The sequence below is a fragment of the Bombus terrestris genome, chromosome 6, assembly GCF_910591885.1.
Source record: "Bombus terrestris chromosome 6, iyBomTerr1.2, whole genome shotgun sequence".
NCBI lineage: Eukaryota > Metazoa > Arthropoda > Insecta > Hymenoptera > Apidae > Bombus > Bombus terrestris.
The window spans coordinates 9,687,536-9,707,662 of NC_063274.1; the positions used below are offsets into that span (position 1 = coordinate 9,687,536).

At 37.7% G+C, this 20,127-nt stretch overlaps 1 protein-coding gene across 4 annotated transcripts in view; it reads left to right on the forward strand.

The window, feature by feature from the left end:
* The window catches only part of LOC100647898, a 413,467-nt gene that overhangs the window by 330,685 nt on the left and 62,655 nt on the right, over positions 1–20,127 (forward strand). For all 4 annotated transcript variants that reach the window (XM_048406733.1, XM_048406735.1, XM_048406734.1 and 1 more), the window contains one exon: positions 5,359–5,505. In XM_048406733.1, coding sequence (XP_048262690.1) covers positions 5,436–5,505 — 70 coding nt within the window. In that variant the 5' untranslated portion in view covers positions 5,359–5,435. The remainder of the gene's footprint in view (positions 1–5,358; positions 5,506–20,127) is intronic.

Here is a 20,127-nt window from a genome sequence, read left to right on the forward strand (position 1 = left end):
AAACTTTATCCACGTCAAAACGAGGATCAGCGACTCGTGAATTCTCTAGAACATGGAAGACCAATAATTGTTCGAAAAGTTTCGGCGTCTACGCCGTAGGAGGACCACTTTTCTAACTCATTGAAGCTGAATTAATAGTCACTCGGCCGATTTCTTTTGTTGATTGTTCTTGCCTCCATGCACGTTCTTTTCCTTATGTCTGCATTCGAAACTTCTTTCATCCTCGTCTACGCTCCTCGTTACGTTCTTTATGATCTCTTTTCATTACCATCGAATTGATCTTTACCCGGAAATTTCCATTTTTTCATTTCCATTGGAGAAGTACATAGACGAAGATACAGAAAGGAAAAACAAACCCATTTTTTCGAAGTTAAAAATGTACGGATGGAGTGATTTAATAAACTTGCTGCTCTCAATGGATTTTTATCATGAAAAATAATGTCTGGTAGATATACCAGAATTTTGAGATTCAAAATATGTTCAAAACGAGTTTTATATGAAATAGGTATGCATGTGTTTTACAGTTAGTTTTATATGTTCTACAGCTTAGTACACTGTACTTTGGCGCGGCTGCAATTTACGATTTTCAGGATCAGCGTTTTACAATGAAAATTCGACTGAGCACGTGCTCCAGCTTTCAACAACAGCAGTTGTTCCTAACGAACTATCCAAGTTCGTTAATTCATTGTTTGTGGCTTGATCTCAATTCGCAAATTCTCAAACATGTGAGAAGACTGGCAGTGTTTAACAAAGATTTTACGATAACAATGTGAACCCTTGCTTGTTATTTGCTCGAGCAAAACCACTTTTAATTGAATATTTCTGCAATTGTATCTCAAAATCGATTCGAATTTTGCTGGAAATTTCGAAGTTTTCCCTAGAAATGACAGCTATCAGAGTCCTAATTTCTTTTCAGTTTCATTCTCTCGAGTAGTATCATAGATCATAAAATAAAAATTATTATTTAATCTAACATATTTAAACAATATATATTCTTTAAAAATTCCATATCTGTAAAGAACTAACTAAAAAGCTCCCATTGTACATTTTATCGGAGAAAACTTTACCCTCCATGTTCTAGAGGACGTTAACGAAACTGTAATAATCTCGTTTACAACTCTGTTTGTGTTCTATTTAATTTTTGCCTGACAGCCTCATTAAGCTTGAGTTGCCATCGAAAACCTGCAGGAACGTAAAAACGGTGACAAGTACGATGACCATTTAAAGCCAACAGAGCTCTCTAACTCTAGAGTTGTAGAACGCGCTCGAGTTACGATAACTATACCTCTGTCCGATAATCAGGAGGCACGACCGGCAAATTTGCACCTCCGTGTTGCTTCTTGCGGTCGTACATTGCAGTTCAATAGCGGTGCTTCCCGATGCTCGATAACGGCTCGCTAGATAACAGATGGCCTTGAACCTTGTTGTGCCAGGTTGTATCTTACTTCACGTTACACCGAAGACAAAGCGGTTGGTTATCGTTGGTCATGCAATTAGTTAAGATTATCGTTCATGTGGAATATTGGGGCAAAGTCCTGCCTGTCTCTCTGTTTTTTATAATTTAATTTAATCTATGTTTTGATCTCGTAGACTATAGACAAATCTCAATTTCGGTGTATCGAATATCGGTTATTAACTTTCTTATAATTTAGTATAATCTAATCAGTATCTCGACGTCTATAAGCAAATGTGAATTCCTACATAACGAGTATGACAACTGTATTGTAATATCGTTGGTTTTATTTGAACTTCGCAGATAAAAGTTTGTTCTGATATATCTTTCTGCAAAATTTTGCGTAGCGTTTTAAAAGTGATTTAAGAATTCAGTGAGAATCTGGAATTGAGTGACTTGGAATTGGTAAAATATTTATAAGATGTCTTTAAAATCTTGGAAATTAGTTTTACTATAGAGGAATGAGAAATGAAAGAATGAGGAAGTCTTGTGGGTGTAATGTTATGCAATTAGTTAAATACTACTTTATACGTTTCTAAAGATGAATATCGTTCGTGATAGATAGGCAACATGTGAAATATTAGTAAGATCGTGCAAATTTCATTGTAGAGAAATTGCAACGCGTAAAAAATAATGAACAAAGACAAAAAAGGAAAGTTTAAGAAAGTTCGAACAAGTTCATTTGAAATTAACTAGCTTTAACCGCTAATTATAATGGTTCTCGTGGCGCTTCACAAACTTTTTGACTCCCCGGAGTCCCTGATAGCGTTTATATTAAACTTTCTGACGTAAAAAATTGCAAATTATTGCAAGCTCATTTATGTAATATTAAAAGTACGAATAATGTAATTGTGTTAAGAGAATGATAAAATATCCATGAATATTCGAATATGCCTTCGACTGTAAGTTTATCAAAAAAATAAAATGATTTAACTTATATTAATATTTAAAAATCATGATGTTTCAAAGATTATCGTTGTATAAATTTTTTTCACTAGTAGCGTTATTGAATTGATTCCTTTTTAATATATTAAAACGCTTATTGTAATTAGTAGAAACGTAAATTTTATACATTTAAAGCACACATTTTTTCACAATAAACGACAAACCAAATAATGACAAAATTTAATATCATAAATATATTCGGACAATAATCAAGTTACAAATTAATACAAATCGACTTATAAACAATTTCCCGAATAATTTCTCAAGCATCTCAACCTAAAGCAAAACACGATGCATAACTACTAGCACTGTGGCCCGTTAATAATTGGCATCGCCGCAATTCAGACTAATTTAGCGACGAACAGAGATATTTTCATTCAAAGTTGGCCCGCATGAATAGTCGATTGTCTCGTACTATTCCATTGTTCTCGTGACGCGGTCGTCCACAAGCCTTTCCGCACTCGCATCAGCACACAATCAGAGAAAGAGTAAGATAGCTCGAGCCAGAAAGCAAGAAGAGTGGAGGAATAGAAGGGTTTGCGTAAAAGGTGTCGAGGGATGAGAGTGATGCCGCTTAGAAAAAGGGTTGTATTCCAAAGAACGCGATACATAACTTACGAACACACTGTTGGTCCACTATGTCCCTTCTATAGTCGCAGTTATACTTATATATACATATATATACGCGCGCGTGCGCATGTTTGTGTGTGTTGTCACCTTCGCGACGCCAATGAACCACCTCTTTTAAAGCTCGCCCCTATATGCCTCGCGCGCGTTTAGATAACAACCGCGCCGTGCTTATACACAGTCTCGTAACTACGGTTTCGCGTACACATAAGTACAGTTCCATCTAACCTTACCCTCATCTCTTGTCATCGGGTATGTTGGATTTCGACCAACCACAGACTACCGAACCCTTCGTTCTCTCTCTTCGAGCTCCTTACTCTGCTTCTCGTTTCTTCCACAGACATCGACGCATTTCGTCGATTCTTCCTGCCTTATATCGTGTGGCTATGGAAACCGCCGGCGGATTCAAAGCGCTGCAAAGAACCAGAAGAAAACCGAAAACGCGCCATTCACTTAGGAAGCGCGGTTACGACCATACAATCTCACGTACGTTTCCATGAACGTGCAGTAAGATTCGAATGAAGATGTACTACGTGGCGATTGCATCGTGGTTTTTTTTTTTATAGGTGTCTAGATATTTTAAAGTTACACGTGATTTTAGATTTTGTTATTGCTGGAGTTTCCTATGTATGTGTTCCACTATATTTACTAAAAAAGATTTTAGTGTGTAACAGCTGGTGTTTGGATTCGTAATTTGACAATTCTTTTTTCTGCATTCAAAATTCTTCGAATTATAGTAAATATGGAAAATACTATTTGTACATGACAAATTAAGTAATTAAGTCCAAGTATATTAAATTTCGTATCATTTAGTAGTACTGTCATATGGCTACTCCAGAAATGTTCATTCTGTGAAACACAATATTGAAAAATATAAACACTTATTTTTCTAATAAATAAAATATAGGTACATAGTATAATTTTTGCCTATTTTGTGTTCTGAATCTGACAGATAATTTCGTAAAATTCTTATTGCAACTGCAGAAACAATGTACATCCTGTCATTAAAATTTTCTCCGTATCCATGTAAATTGCACTCATGAAATTACATTCACCCGCAATGCTATAACGTCCGACTGATTCGCGCATTTTTTTCCTGCAGCGACAGAATTGATGGACTGCTTTCCATTCATCTAAGCCAATGATAAACCGTCGTAAATCAATCTTCCTTTTATCGTCAGCTTTCGTTCATTTTCCTGTGTGTATCGATTTACTCACAGTCGCTGCCCGATTGACCCCATATTCTCTTTTGTTACATCTATCTGCCCTAGCCTTTGTGCTTCGTGACTATTTCAACCAGGTTGCCACACTCGCGCGACAGCTAATAACATAGCAGTTGTTGGCCGCTTTTGCAACTGACAGTTCCAGGTTTGTCAAAAAGTCCCTTTGTTCCATATAACTTTTGCTACAATTGTCTATTATTCTTTGCGCCGAAGTTGATACATTCAAAATTTCATTACAGGCACATCAGTAGAGCTCTATTTAATAATTATACGAAAATAATTAAAATAATTAAACGAAATCACAGTATAAATATTATACGATGATTGAGATAATAAAACATTCCTCTGGATAGAACAATTTGAATTAAGCAAACATTCCCTAGACCTACCAAATTAAAATTGCGCTAACACCTAACGTCGGAATTTCCCAATAAATCCGCCAATTGCCACTGGTCCTCGCCAGTGTACTTGCAATTTACCTAACAGCCCATTCAACTTCTTTCGCAATATCGCTCTCGTGTTTCAACCGGGTTGCCATTCACCAACGGAACGAAACGAACGAGCGAAATCACGCTCGACGAGCCAGTTTCCCGCAATTTCGGAGCTCTATCCGAACCCGAAAAGGCGCGGCTCCCTGTCTCTCGACAATTTCACGGTCGGCGCGAATAAAGCTGACTGGTTCGTCCCGCGCGCGCCTTAAATCCAAATTAAAAGGGTCCCCACGGTTCGTTTCGTGGTCAGGTGCAAAACTTTTTAATCATGCAACGCAATGGCCTCTGCAATGGTCGACAAGTTTCGCCGAAGTCTCGAACGATGGCCGCGGGAAAATTAGTTCGGCCTGATTAAAGCGGCCACATGATACAGCGTTGCAATTAAAAGTGTCATGAAAAATGCATAGCCAGCGTTAATTATCGTTCGGTGGACTGCGCGCGCGACGAGTCGCGCGTATCAGGAATTTAATAATATCTATGCTCGCGGCGACAGCTCAACGCGAAAACGCGAACGTGATGTTGCACGTGGCTGCTATGGAACCTATCGATATCGATCGCATCGTCAACCTGTCCACCGCGAACTCATCTAATAGAGGACCATTCGTCTTTGGTGTTTTAGTGTCACGCGTCTGCGGGGATTGCCGCCACTTACGTCGACGAGGAATCTTCGAGTCAGCGATCAGGAGCGACATATTGATGCGCCGACGATCGATCCACGGACCAAGTGACGAGGCACAGACGCGCCGCCAAGAAAATCTTCACAGACGTGAGTAAATCTGTTCTAACCCTCTGTAAAATTGAATTCTGCTTGTTGATGTTGTCGGAACATGTGTGGATTTATATTCGGGTCGATATCATGCTTCTTTGCTCTTTGACGCTGTTTCGTGCGTTGACTGGTGGATTAGGCCAGGGTTACAATAGATACGTGGCCTGACGAACTGTCGTTATGAGTGCGTCAGAACAGTTAAATATATAAATTCTTATGAGAATGTGCATTTCGGTCATCAGATATTCCATTTGTCAGAATACTGTAACTGTACTGTAGTCTTGAGAAAGGTGTGTTACCATTATAATTATGAGAGTTATATTTTTTTAACTGAAGAACAGTTGAAATGTTTTATAATTTGATTCGTGACCACATATGACATAATAGGCGACGTATGTTTTTTTTATTATCTATAATATTTTCATTCGTTCGTCACCGTAATATACGATCGTACAAAATTACGATCTACAATTATTAAAATATAGATTGCAATTAAAATATAGCAAACGCCCACGAAATGATTTATTCTCAAGAAATAAATGGAATTTCCTTTTTACTTCTTTAGTAGCGAATTTGTACCAAAGAGCAATAGAAATAACTGCTATTAAGTTAACGAGTCCATTTAGCGCGTAATCAACGCGGACTATACTTTCTTTCCCAATAAACTTGATGAACCATTTTAATTAATTCCTTCCCTTGGTAACCGTATAATTTTTCGATTAATTCGGCCATCCTACACGACTAGCCAGCCACCCTACAAAAATTAACCTACGAAATTTTAAATTTTAAATTTTCAAACTCAATTACCAAATCCAATCAGTTTGTGTCGCGATACACATATTACTTTTCCTACGGTGATTATGCGACAAAGTGACTAATCCTTTACGTTTACCTCAGAAGAAGCATAAAAGATAATGTGGAAAGTTGATAAGCTTCTATTATATGAACTTAAATTGTACAATATAAGCTGTTTGTTCGCCGATGAGTTCAGATTAACGGAGTTCTACTGTATTTTTTTAAAACGAAACGGTTGCCAATGAAACAAAATGGTACCAGTGTAAGGAATAAGGAAAGAAGTGGACTGTTAAGGGTTGATTACATTACTTGGTATAGGCACAAACGTGGCTACGACACGACCAGAATTACTGGGCAAGTTGCGGTGCACCGCTGCGTGTTCTCTTTCGCACTTGGATTCAGATTCATAACTGTGTGCCACGACCATCACGGCACGATTTCAACGCAAAATGGAAACGTATAACGAATGACGGAATTACCAGAAAGTGGAATTATATTGGGGCTATCGTTGAGCTCCAGCGTCCCACGGGAACGATACTTGTATTTTTAGTGCGAATCGATACTACCGTACCCTAGCAGACCGATACTAGAGGTGAAATTTAAATTTACGGGAGAAGAACGAACCTGCTCAGATTATTACCTGCGCGTCAAGACGATCAAGGAGTTACTCATTTGCTATCCTTTTAATCGCAATTGAATATCGATTGAAATAATTGTGAAATTGGTTGGTTTTATCTTGATGAATTTAAACATCGAATTATCAATTTTGTTTTCAGCATAATGCTTCCAACAAGCAGATCAAATACGTATAAAATGTATTTGCGTGTATCCTTATTTTTCAGTACAGCGCTTCTTTATTGGGTTCTACATTTCTTCATGCTACGCTTCTTATCTTCATCAAATTTTCAAATCTATCAAACTTCAAACCGCTATCACTAAAGTATCAAATTTTCGTGATCATAATAATTCGTAATAATTTCCAGATGTATTAAAACAATCAAAATACGGCATTAAAATTAATTGTTATTGTTATTACATAATTACACGCGATTGTCAAATCACGAAATCCAAAAAATCAAAGAAATCCTAATCGCAATTCCATTTGATAAAATTGAAGCTTGTTTCACATAGATGCTGCTTTGATGCATCAGTGTATGATATTTGAACTGTTGAAAATAGCATTAGAATATCAGATGATCCTTTGGCCACAGAGTGGAGGACGCGCCATTTGCACTCGTGCCTGCACACGGCTGCGTTCAAAACGCAACAATGTGATTGCGAAACCTGGAGAAACGCTAACGGGTGTCAGTGGGTGACTTGTGGATACGGCGAACATCCCACGTGCACGTTTATTTCCCCGTTATGTTGATTACAATCCCGTCGTGCTCATACATCGGTGGCGAACGTATGACCGATAACGCATCTGCTGATCCTAAAGGCACACGTTTGCCACGTTGCCCATTTATTCAATCCCAATGCCGTAAATTTCACCTGCAACGAATGCCTCCTTCCGCCCTATCGTATGGGGTTTGCGTATTATTCTGTCAATGCTGTTGCGCGAACGCAAAGGATGCGGTTTCTGTCGGGCATAGACCGCGTCCAAGTAAAGCAGAGTTGGTCGTCATCAGTGAAAATTGGATGCATCGAATAGAGTGTGCAGAGCTACGGCCACAATGACGCACAGTCCGTGAACGTTATTTACTGACTTGGCCAAACGCGTAATAATGCCCTCCCTGTAGGATGTACAGAGTGGATGTAGAGAAGAAGCTTTTTCTTGAATGATTTAGAGTTTTAGTACTTTAATATTGCGAAAAAGTTTTGGTATTGATTCACATCGATCTCAGTTTTTTTCTTCTAAAAGGGTTTCGTTTAATCGTTTCAAATCAACCCATTAAAAACCAGGAAATAGTTTATCATAGCACCGTAAATGCTTCAATACGTTTAAATTTCATAGAATCGTGGAATTCAAATAGTGAAAGATACAGCGGTAAGAAAATGTTCAACGAAATCTTGGAATTTCAGAACCACAATTTTAAAGACACGCAATTCGATAGCGTAGATTGACCGAACAAGATTGCAATTGAAATGTCGCGAATAAAACGAAAAGGAATTTTTTAACGAAACTTCAAAACTTTTTGCATTTCTTCAAAAGAAATATATATTTTCTACCGTTCGCTGTTTAATTTTAGTAAATATATTATTCGTAATAACAACGAAAATATAAAATGTGTTGCGGCAGATATCTTCGACCATTTACATGAATCTCTCTTGAATTTCAGACATCAAAGATACAGTACGCAAAAATCAGACGATTAAGTGATAAGCAGAAAAAGAGTAAAGAATCAGGAGAATAAAAGAGAAAACGAGGTGCACTGACGCGTTGATCACGAAATAGAGAATGTAGCTAGGACTGAAAGGGAATATCCAGTGACCCTGTTTTAGACCCCTTTTCATACGTAGCAACATGGTTGAAACGAAACTGGAATACACCCGCGCGGAAATACGTCAGTGGGTAAATGGGTCCGCGAGTTTCCCTTGAAAAATATACGACTATGTGAAATCGACATAATGGCCAGCTGATGGAGCTCGTTAATCGTGATTATTCCGTCCTGGTGCTGTACATATATCGACCTTACAGCCAGCCGATAGCTGGAGTTAATTGCGATTATTTCGTACTGCTACAGATCATCCACATCGTGGTTAGTTGATAGCCGCAGCTAATAGCGATTACGTGCCCCTACGTGCTGGTATCGATCGCAATTCGTTTCATTTCACTGCCACCAAACCTGCTGACTACGTTTCGGCGGCAGTTACCGATAGAATTGGGATAAGTGGTCCGAAGATTGGCTACATTGCGCGAATTTCAGCGATACGTTATCGTTCGGTATCGTACGTTGACTTAGAATATAGACTTTGCTATAAGTAACTTAGAATATAACTATAAAATGTAACTTAGAATATAGACTTTGCTATAAGTAACTTTGCTATACTACGAACATATACCTTCGTCAATGGTCAAAATTTTGGGAACGCTATGTATTTCATAATTGTAGAATGTACAACACGAACGGTTCCTCGAGCAAGAAAAGGGAAGAGTACTATTCCAGAAAAGTAGTAAACTTTGTAGATTTAACGTACTAGAAGTTAATTTTGGATCTGAAATGGTAAAAGTTTTTTATAGGTCAGAGATTTTGAGTTTATATAGATAGATTCTCGTCGTTCTTCGACACGGTTCCGTTCGTTATACGATGCCAGTTACTGCAAATACGTTTCCGTGGAAATCAATCTAGGAAAGCTCGGGTTCCACAAGAATTATTGGAACATAAAGATAGGTATCATTCGTAAATCAGGTCAAATACATCATACGATCTCCGCGAAATCCTTCCTCGTTTTACGCTATCGAATTCGTTGTGCAATCGAATCCTATCTATAATAAAACCCGCTTTCACATATATATATATATAAGTCAGATGATAATTGGGAAAGAACATACGTTAGTAATATGTCCGTTTTGTTTCTGCGTTCATAAGTCGGTCTTTACGCCAATTTGAAGTGCCAAGGCGGAAAGTTAATCCGGTGACGAACGATGCTCTAAAACTCTGGTTCCCTGAAACTCTAAAAGGGCTTTAAAAATAAAGGATGAAGTTTTTATTTTAGTCCTTCGAAACGGCTCGAAGAAAAGCTCTTCCACTTTTCCGGCAAGCAGCGCGCACATTAAATTCTTTACGAACCCTTAGCGCAACCGGTAATAGTTATCTCCGGCGCAGCGTGGCTTTCACCCTCTGCGCTTTCTTTTGTTCGAAATTACATTTTCTTCGGGTTAACGGCCAGACTGGATTTGCTGGCTGAAACATCGACCGATATTTTTCCTCCTTCCAGTATATATGTACTCGCTCCACGGATCAAGCTGAAAAGGCTGCTAAACTACAAGGCAATTTTATAGGCACCGGCTGCTATAAACTCGTAAAAGTGTAATTCAATTCAACGACTAGGAACGAGGCCGTGTAACAATAAAATATTTATACGCAACAATGATGCATGTCGAAAATTCCTGTCGCTTTCTTATTTTTCTTTCGCGTAAATCTCATGTGAAATTCCCGCACCGATTGACGTATGTATCGATGTATATGAAACATAGAATCACGGAGCCGTGACCTTTTTGTCATGATTGTCGAGATAGAACGAGTATCCCAACGACGCGATGCGAGTTCTTCGTTCTCGTTCAATAATGCATATTCGAACGCACCTTCGCCGACAGATTGCACTGGAAATTCAACACGTCGACTACGCGAAACGTCACTGATACTTTTGTTTATCATACCTAGACCGTTTTGTACAGTATGAATCTCGGTCCTCGAGACACTCTCGAGAGATATAACTCCACGCCGCGTCGCGTCGAAATGTCACGTTTGCTCGAGTAAATCTTCATTCGGTGAAACGAGGGTACCTACACCGACGTTCAAAAGTTGAGGATCGGCTGATACATAAGTGGAAACAGTTTGGTACAATTTTTTTTTTTATATTGATTGGTGGTGTTAAGTGTTACATGGGTGATGAGATGGTTGATTGAAGCGTTCAGTACGTTCAGTGCGTGTCTTGAATTGGAATCAGCACTTGATTTTATGTCGTGCAACGTAAATTCAAAATTTTGGGAAAGCATCTATGGTAATTTTTTAGTCAAATACAAGGTACAAGTATCAATTAACAAATTCAATCGGCAGTGAATGTATAAATTAGTGTAACAATTTCCATCCTTTCATCGTTCTAATCTCTACAGTACTAATTCAACCTTTATTCTAAAATACAAAACGCGAGGAAGAAAGGAAAGTGTCAATCTATTTCGTCTCATAGTTTATTCATACGACGCTGTATATTACTTCTGCGTGATAGTACTGTACTGTATATTACGCACTTCGTATAGTTTTGAAAAAAGATCGCTAAAAGACTAGTTTAACAATGGAAATGGGAGTACTTGCAGTATCGTAAAAAGTTTTGTATGTTCCGTAACGACCCTGTTCTGAGGAATACCAGTTGTAAATCACTCTTCGTGGATAAAACTTGGACACCTCTTTGGGTGAACTCATTTGCATGACAATGACGTGTTTTCCAATTCATCTCAAACAGTAATAGCCTCAACTCGATTCTAACGTATGTTTCGTACCAAAGCAAATTAGAAACCTATTAAAAATCGAAATTGTACATCTAAGTCGAACTTTTGCAACTATTTTCCATAAAAATAAGGTTTCTTTTTGAAGAAATTGAAAAGTGAAGTTTCGTTTGACTGGAAGTAATTCTTTTCTCAATCAAGGTCTCATATGACTCAAAAACTTTATCACGCGCGTATAACTAATCTTTTCATGATACGTCACTCTTCGTTTTCCATTGCATCATGATTGCAGAAACACTCTAAATGTATACAAATATCGAGACGAGACGAGAGATAACCAACGAGAGACGAACCGCGCGACAACTTTGTCGTTATCGTGGCCAAAAATGTGACCGTGTAGTAACCGCGAGAGCGTGCAATTATCAACCGCTATGCGAAATGTTTCGGATAGCAGGATTCGTCCGGGCAAACAGTTGTCAGTGAAAAGCGTAACATCACGCGTCATTCCGCTCGACGTCGCGAAAATCAGTGCCACGCGAGCATTCGACCGGATTCAATGTCAACGGAGGAAGTAACGTGGGGTGAAACTGCAGTTAAATAAACAGCGGCTCCGTTCTCGATCGTACATCATTTATGACGCAAACGTCACTTGCCCGCCGGAGAAATTTATTTCTTTTTGCAGGGCGTCACCGGGTTGCACCGACCGTTCCATTTGTCACGATCATCTTGAATACACGTCTCCATTCCCCTTTCGCTTGGAGGAAGAAATTGTTTTGAATGGAGAAACGCCGGTGCTGCACACTATACGTGATCGATGAATCGTTTCCGTCGAGACCGAGTCTTTTGCATCTTGTTTTTTGACACTGTCAACTTTATGAACATTTCTTGTAATGTAGGCTTTTGTTACATATCTTTGAAACCACAAAATTTCCTGAAACGTACTTTTTAAAGGAGTTTGTGAATTGATCGATTTAATCAGTTTGTTAACACTTAGGTTAATTGTCCTTAGGTTTTTAGGTAAGGTAGATCAAGTAGTACACGGAAATATGTGTTTAATATAGTCAGAAACAGAAGGATATAAAGACTAGATAGAACCGTCGTTCGAAGAATATCAGTGAAATCATCCTGAACCAATTTTAAAGAAACCTTGAAACATTCTTTCAAACACGCTTGAAATATTCTTGAAGCAATTCTAAAGCATCCTTCAATTATCCTTAAAACAGCCTTGTAAAGGACATAAATTACGTTAATCGATGTAACATACAGCGTACTTGTTCTCGAAAATCAACATATACTGTACAGTACCTACTAGTATTGTATATCATCGAAATAAGAAACACGTTCTCAAAGAAGTTTGATCTCTTTCAAACGTCTCTTTTTGTACTGACCGGAAGTGTATAGGAATGGGGAGTAAGGTGAGGGGAGAAGAAAGAAGGGCCGAGTAGTTGAGTCGGTATTCGTACAGATAGCCAGAGCAGTTGCTGAATGCCAGGGGAGGACAGCTGTTGCAAATTCTAACAAGAAGATGCAATCTCACGCTAGATCGACTCGCTTATCCCGAGTGTACAGATGGAGGCGTGCGCGGCGTAATTTTTAGCAATCAACCCAGTCCATTTTCCCGGCCCTCCTTATTCCTTTTCCACCGAGTAATCGTGTCCACTCGGTACTGGGAAACTTCTTTGCTTTCCCAAACAACTCGTAACTCCTTCTCGATCTCCACTGAGAAAGTTTTCCAGCCTGAAATAACCTATTTTCCAACGATCCGTTTACTATCGAACGAATCAAGGAGAAAAAAAGAAGAAAACGAGAAGAAAGAGAAACCCAAGGTCGATTAGCGAATCGATAATGGTAAAAGAGGGAGTGAAACACAGTTGAGATTAAAATCGAGTAACCGTCGAGAAAGTAGTAAATACAGACTTTTATCTTCGACTAATCTATGTGTTTTTCAACTCTGTCGGAGTGGTTGCGTCTTTGTTATCGTGCAACCGGTAGTGTCGTGCTCGGAACTCGATACATTTACATTTATTACGTTAAGCTGAAAAAATGACGTTCGATAAGACGAAGTGTCGCTCATTTTCTTTTGCCACTATATCGCTACTTTCTTCGAGAACGTTGTAAAACTTAGAAATTCTTGGTCACAAAGGGATTCGAGGAATACATGGGACTATGGTATACAACGATATTCCGAGTACAATCGTCGCGATGATATTCGTGCCGCGACACGAAGGTTAAATGCCTGTTAAAAAAAAAAGTGTGCTAGCTGCCAGATTTTAATCGTTCACGCGTTTGCGAGTCAGAAACGAAAACGTAAGGTCATCGACCGAATATCGTTTAACGCGTAAACCCGCAACTCCATTTTCTCGCCTCCGTCATCGCCGAATGGAACTATCTCGTGCGTTTCCATCAACGATCGTGCGTCGAACGCGTCGTGACCAACTGTCACTCGTTTGGATAAGATATCGCGTTTCTCCTACGTGTTATGTGCAGTGTGATTAATATCGCGGACGAAGACAGGATGGTTCGAGAGGTGAGTTGAAATTTCGGTAAAGACCTGTTGACAGTTTTTAATGCTGAATGTGTGAAATGTGAAAGGGAAGGATGTGGTGGTGATATAAATTAAACTTAAAGTCATGACAAAGGCGAAAATAATTATATAATGGAAAATACGCAAGAAGAATAATCGTGAAGTAAAGAGATGTTATTGTAGTTATATTTTGATGCAGTGGTGTTATAATTCGGGCAATGTAGACTTTTAGGAATTTGAGGAAGTTATATGTACACAATATGTACGAGTAGTATTGAGGTTTCAGTATCGATCTGTATGTTCTTCCGAGATTGAGTTTTGCAATAAATTTAGTTATCTCATCCTTCCGTCTATCGGCCTATCTTGTCGTTATCATAATTGCTTTGATGGTAAGATTTAGTCATCGAGCGTGTACCAATATCATGTTTCTGCGAAAGGTAGTGTTATAAATTATTCAGCGATTGACGAACCATGCGTAATATACCAGCTATAAAGGTTATAAGATGTATTACGTTTTCTCGTGGTAATTTTTATGTCTTTATACGCATTGTAAATATGTAAATAACGATAACAAATAAATTTTCAGATAATTTCTTTTTATGAATAACGATATACTTACGGTGTACTTGCACAATGAAGCTTTTGTATACGAAATTTGGAAACTTTTTTCTGGAATCCAGTTTCATTTTTTATTGTAAAATATTGAATCTCGTGTATTCGTCACCCTTGAATTTGAAACAAAATGCATCATGAATCTTGCCATCTATAAACAGTTTAATTGGTTTTTTTATATTTGTAAAAAATTGCACCTTCTCTTTTAAATAATTATATAAGAAAACATTCAAGTCTGAGAAAAACGTGCAATCTTTCAGGCTATATTTATTATGTTATTGTTCATCACATGACTCACACGCTATCGTAGATAATATACCAGAGTTCCATGTGAGTCGTTTTTTATTGTGAGTGACAGTCATTTCCGAAAGTAAAACGTAGGGTGGAGAAACCTGTCAACGATTTCAGCAGCTTAATTTGTCAGACAGTAGTTTTACTAATGAATATGACAGAAATTAAAATCTATTGACTCTTCCCCTAAATTATATGTAAGACTTTAATTTAAAAAAAACAATGGGACTTTTACATTTAGATACGTATAATAAGCTAAGATGCTGAAATTAAAAAAAGTAATGTTCATCCTAGAAAGGTTACCTGAACCCCAATGTACTTCATAAAACTGACAAATGTAACCTGTTCACATAAGCTAGTATACATCTGCTATTAGCTGTTATAAAAGGTGTTTTAATTATAAAAGCTCTTATACAAAAACACGAAGACATATAAACTAGCTTTATTTTAGTTTTGGTGGCTTATGTACGACATAAACTAGCTATTAAATATTACCACTTTTAATAAGTCCATCGATCATAGTAATTTTTGACTATCTTTATCGCTTTACATCTTCATATTAATCATTTTCCTCAAGAATTTTTCTAAAAGTACACAGGAAATCTATGTTACATATCCAAGAAAAATACCTCTTACATACCAGAGAAAAAATGCCATAAAATATATTATTGATATTATTAATGATATTATCGATAAATTATTACAATGTTATTAATGAAAATGTATTATCATACATACATTCCTAGAACATGTCAGAACTGAATTATAATATACCAATAATATTTGTAATTCTTTCCAATTTCACCTATTACCATAAAAAAGTGTTCGTGTCGTTCGTGTCATTCCATTTCTACCCACAGATCGATCACCAATCCTGAAACTGTGCGACTTGCTTTCCCTCGCTTTAATCTCTCCGGAAACCAGAGGCCTGGCATCGCGGTTTTTAATTCTTTCGCAGGGTCCGCAGAGATCCATCTCAATTAGCGCATGTTATTACGCCGGAACAAGGTTCAGCTCGCATTACAAACTACAGCGAGGAACCGGAAATGATGGGCCAGGTCAAGTTAGTTTCCGTGGAAGGTCGGTGGAGGGTGAACCACGAGAGAATGGGATAAAGCGTGCTTTCGTCCGCATATGACCGGCAAGATAACTGTGAAATTTCAGGGTTGCCGAATGAGCTACGGAGCACCGACTCGTGGCATATATTCCACGTCGGACTTGATAATAATTCTAGCGACGTAACCACGCCAATCGAGAATATGTGTCTACGCGGTACATCTAACTACATAGCGGTCGCTCGTCATTCGGAAGATGAAAGTTGCTACCAACCGTGCACTTCGATGGAGTTCATTAATTATGATAACAAAAGCCTGTTTCGGTGCAATTTTCAACCCCCTCGGTATCTATTGTAACTGGCGAATAATACATCATTATTATTTCGTTGCATAATGGGTGGTGCGCGCGCTACCACTACCGCAACCGCGGACCCATCGATGGTCGTATAGGCCGGAAAATGGACTGGAATTAAATTCGTGTGAATTAAAAGCCGACAATGACGAAGAGTCGTAAATAGCCTGAAATACTACCGCGGAATGGATATAAACGCTAATATCGGCCCTGGTATCTAATTCGCCTACAGAATTGTACGTTTTTGGGGTCATTTCCGTTATTCTGTCCTTGGAAATGAAACAATCTTTTTTCAGAATGGTTCGTGTGGTTTCAAAACGCATTGCTTCTTCATTCTCATTGGTTTCTTAAGTGCAATAGTGGTGTGTTGTTTTATCATTCTAGAAAGAGAAATTCGTCTTATAAATATGTTCCAATTCTCAGAGTTATAAATTACGGCTAGCTTTTCCTTCAGTGTTAATTTCGTTTCTTGTCTGCTACTTATATGTTCGTAGTAAATGAATAAATTAATGTTCTTCGTAGTTCATGATTAATAGCGTTACTCAACCTGTCATTGGTTATACATAATATACACGTGTCTATTAAAGTTTCAAGAAGGTCGAAGCCACAATTATACTAAAGTGGTTGCCACCATTTTAGTTAGTCCGCGGTAGTTCGACGCTGTAACGATCGATCCAAGGATTATCTTGCGATGCTAACTATCCTAGTTGTCGCTAAGTTGATGCTAAATCTTCTAATATACATACAAATACATTAATCAAAGAAAACTAAAAAAAAATATCGTATGACAAGTAAACATCACGATAAATCATATACATATACATCTTCCTTTTTCATAAGAGAGACATCTAATATATCTATTTTTTCTTCCATTCGAATACACGATTCATTATATTATATTTATTATATTATATATTATATTATAATTATAATTATTGTGAATCGACTTATATACATATATTATTAAATTACCTCGTTACATATTGTCTAACATATATACATTATCTGCTCATTGTTCTAATTCAGCTACATTATTTCGTTAAGGAGTAAATTAAGCTAATTATATATTCCTAAAAGATACAATATTCCTACGGGATATAAGATTATATTATATTCTATAAGTATCGATTTTAAGATATATGTTAATTATAATCTTGTCTCATTAATTTGAAACGGTTCTACGACGACTAACGAATATGGAGAATGCTTCATATTAATTTTCTACTTTAATTCTCCAATCTTTTACTGTAGTTATAAAACTCATATATGCTGGACCATTGTTCTGCATTCTACTGAAAAACGATTCTTTTTCTTTCAACGAGATTTAAAAAGAAATACACCGATAATCACAGCATTTAGTGGAATATCAAATGAGGTTACGGGAACAAAGAAATAACTTACGGTTATTAAAAAATACATAAACTTTGCATTCAACCTAATATAAATGCTTTCACCCCCCCTCTCTCTCTCTCTCTCTCTCTCTCAACACTTAATTCTCACGAATTGGACGTAGTGCATAATTGGAGTCGTACGGTCTGAAAAGACGTAGCAAGAACCGAACCGTTTCCGTTGCAATGAATTCACCTCTGGCCGATAGAGTCGTTTCATCCCACGTACGGGATACGTTCAACCCTTGTTCAACTACTTTTATCTGTTTATCTAGCGAGTTGGCGAATCGGTGGGCACGAAAATTCGAGCCCAACGGAACAGCACAATGAGGCGGTAACGTATATGTGAAATGTGTCGGCAGTAATTGCCACGGTAATTACAGTACGTCAGTTCGCCGACCACTGTCTGTGTAATACGAGTACAAACGTGGCTTCCTGCGTGCACACGTTCTCTGCTTCTCTTTCGCTCTCTCCATCTTTCCCTGTCTCTCTTGTTCCCACGCTCTTTCGTCGCGTTTGTATCATGGACATCTACGACTAAAACGAGTAAAAAAAACTAACGATGCTCCCAAAGATGCCATAACGACAGTTGATTACGCTGCCGCCCTATCTTTCCGTTCTTAGTTCGCGAACTAACGACGAACCTTAGAACCTCTTTGCTTCTTTCTCATCTTCACTCCATTGAATATTATCTTACTTGCAAGTCTTTCACACTGGAATATTATTTTACAATCTCGTTTCTATTTTAATACGGAATAGAGGTCAGAGGTTCCTAATATTGATATTTTAGATCGGAGCTCATCGAATTCAAATTTTTCTATCCAAACAAGCAACTTTGTTACACTACACTCCTCTTTAATAGAATATAGACACCATTTTTAACTGTATAGTCATTATTTCATAAGTCTGGGATAAGGTATTTTAATGTATCATTTATTAAATACATATTCTCGTACGGTAAAATTTGACGAGACTCATCAATAATTTTATTATTTCATAATTTCTTCCAGATGTTAGTTATAATGAAGCGTGACCTCGCGCTGCCGAGTATATATGAAGACAATTAGAAATGAATCTATACATTTTCAATAATTATATTAACAATGCTAACTTTGTATTAAAATCGTTAATTACAAAGGAAGATTTTTCTGGTATGGTTAAGGTACGAGTGTCCGATTACCATCGTTTACGTAGATTAAAGCTACCAATCATGCAGTTTCCGAGTTGGTAGAAAATGCATTACGAAGTTTGAAAGGAGCCTTAAGAAGGAAAAACTGGAATGCCCGATACAAAGAAACGTCGATTATCCTTAATGGAGTTCCCGATCGTTCGAAGCTTGCACGGGGCTCCTTCAAATAAAACGGACTCTCTGATAATCGGAAATCGAATAATCGAAACTCCATTGCAAATAATTTAACTTCCTGGCTACTTTCCCGCATTTATTCCCGGCTGCGTAGTGGCCTATATTCGATAGTTCACTAAGCGAAAACGTATGAAGTTGTTCGAGCTGATTGAGCCTGTATCGAAACAACGTCAATTCATTGTTTGGTCAAGCATAGTACCAAATATAAAATCAGACATTCGATCCTTGTTGCCTTGCAATTTCGAAGTCACTTTCGACTATCAAATTTCAATTTATGGAAATTTTTCATAAATAGGTATCCATATTTTTGATACAATGTATCTTTTGAAAAAAGTCGAAATTTTCAGGACAAAGAAGATCTATATCTCGTTGGAAAAATAATATAGTATCATGTAGTAGTCTTGTAATTCTCTCAAATTTTATGAGGATTGATAATTTCAATTGTCTCGTAACTTAATATCTTTATCTTATCTTCATGGACCTATCTCGTATTCTACTTTTAACACTGAAATTAATTTTCACAATATACACTAAAAGAATTTCATAGATCATGACTCATAAACAATAATGCAGCCTACGTACCATTAGAAAGTAGTCACTAAATTTGCAATCTCTTTAGAAATGCTGAATCTCTTTAGAAACGCATCGCACATGTATTTCAAAAGTTCCTACATCATTTTCCGTTTTTCGTAAAACAGTTGTTTAAGTTGAATCATTTTTTAAATACACGTAAGATACCCGACTTAGCAAGTTCTGCGAAGCATTAACCAACAACGTAACTCGACTGCCACAAAAGTCACGTTTCACATGGACGTTCCAAACCTCTGCGAATTATTATCGGTACTCCTGAAGGATTATCGAATCGTATTACGGAAGACTGAACGGACCGCGTAAGAACAACGTAGAATTTCCGTGGCTGGTTCGTTAATTAATCAGGTCGAAACGATAATTTCAGCGTGTACTCGTTTTACGCGGCCGGTTTTATTTATTGCTCCGGGAAACTGTAGCGTTAAAACAAATCGCTCGTAGTCCGCGTGTACTGGCGCGCTAGTAAATCATCGGCGCCGTTACTATCGGGACTGGGTCTTGCACGTGCGTGAGCATGAATTATATTATCTGCTGGATCACCATTAAC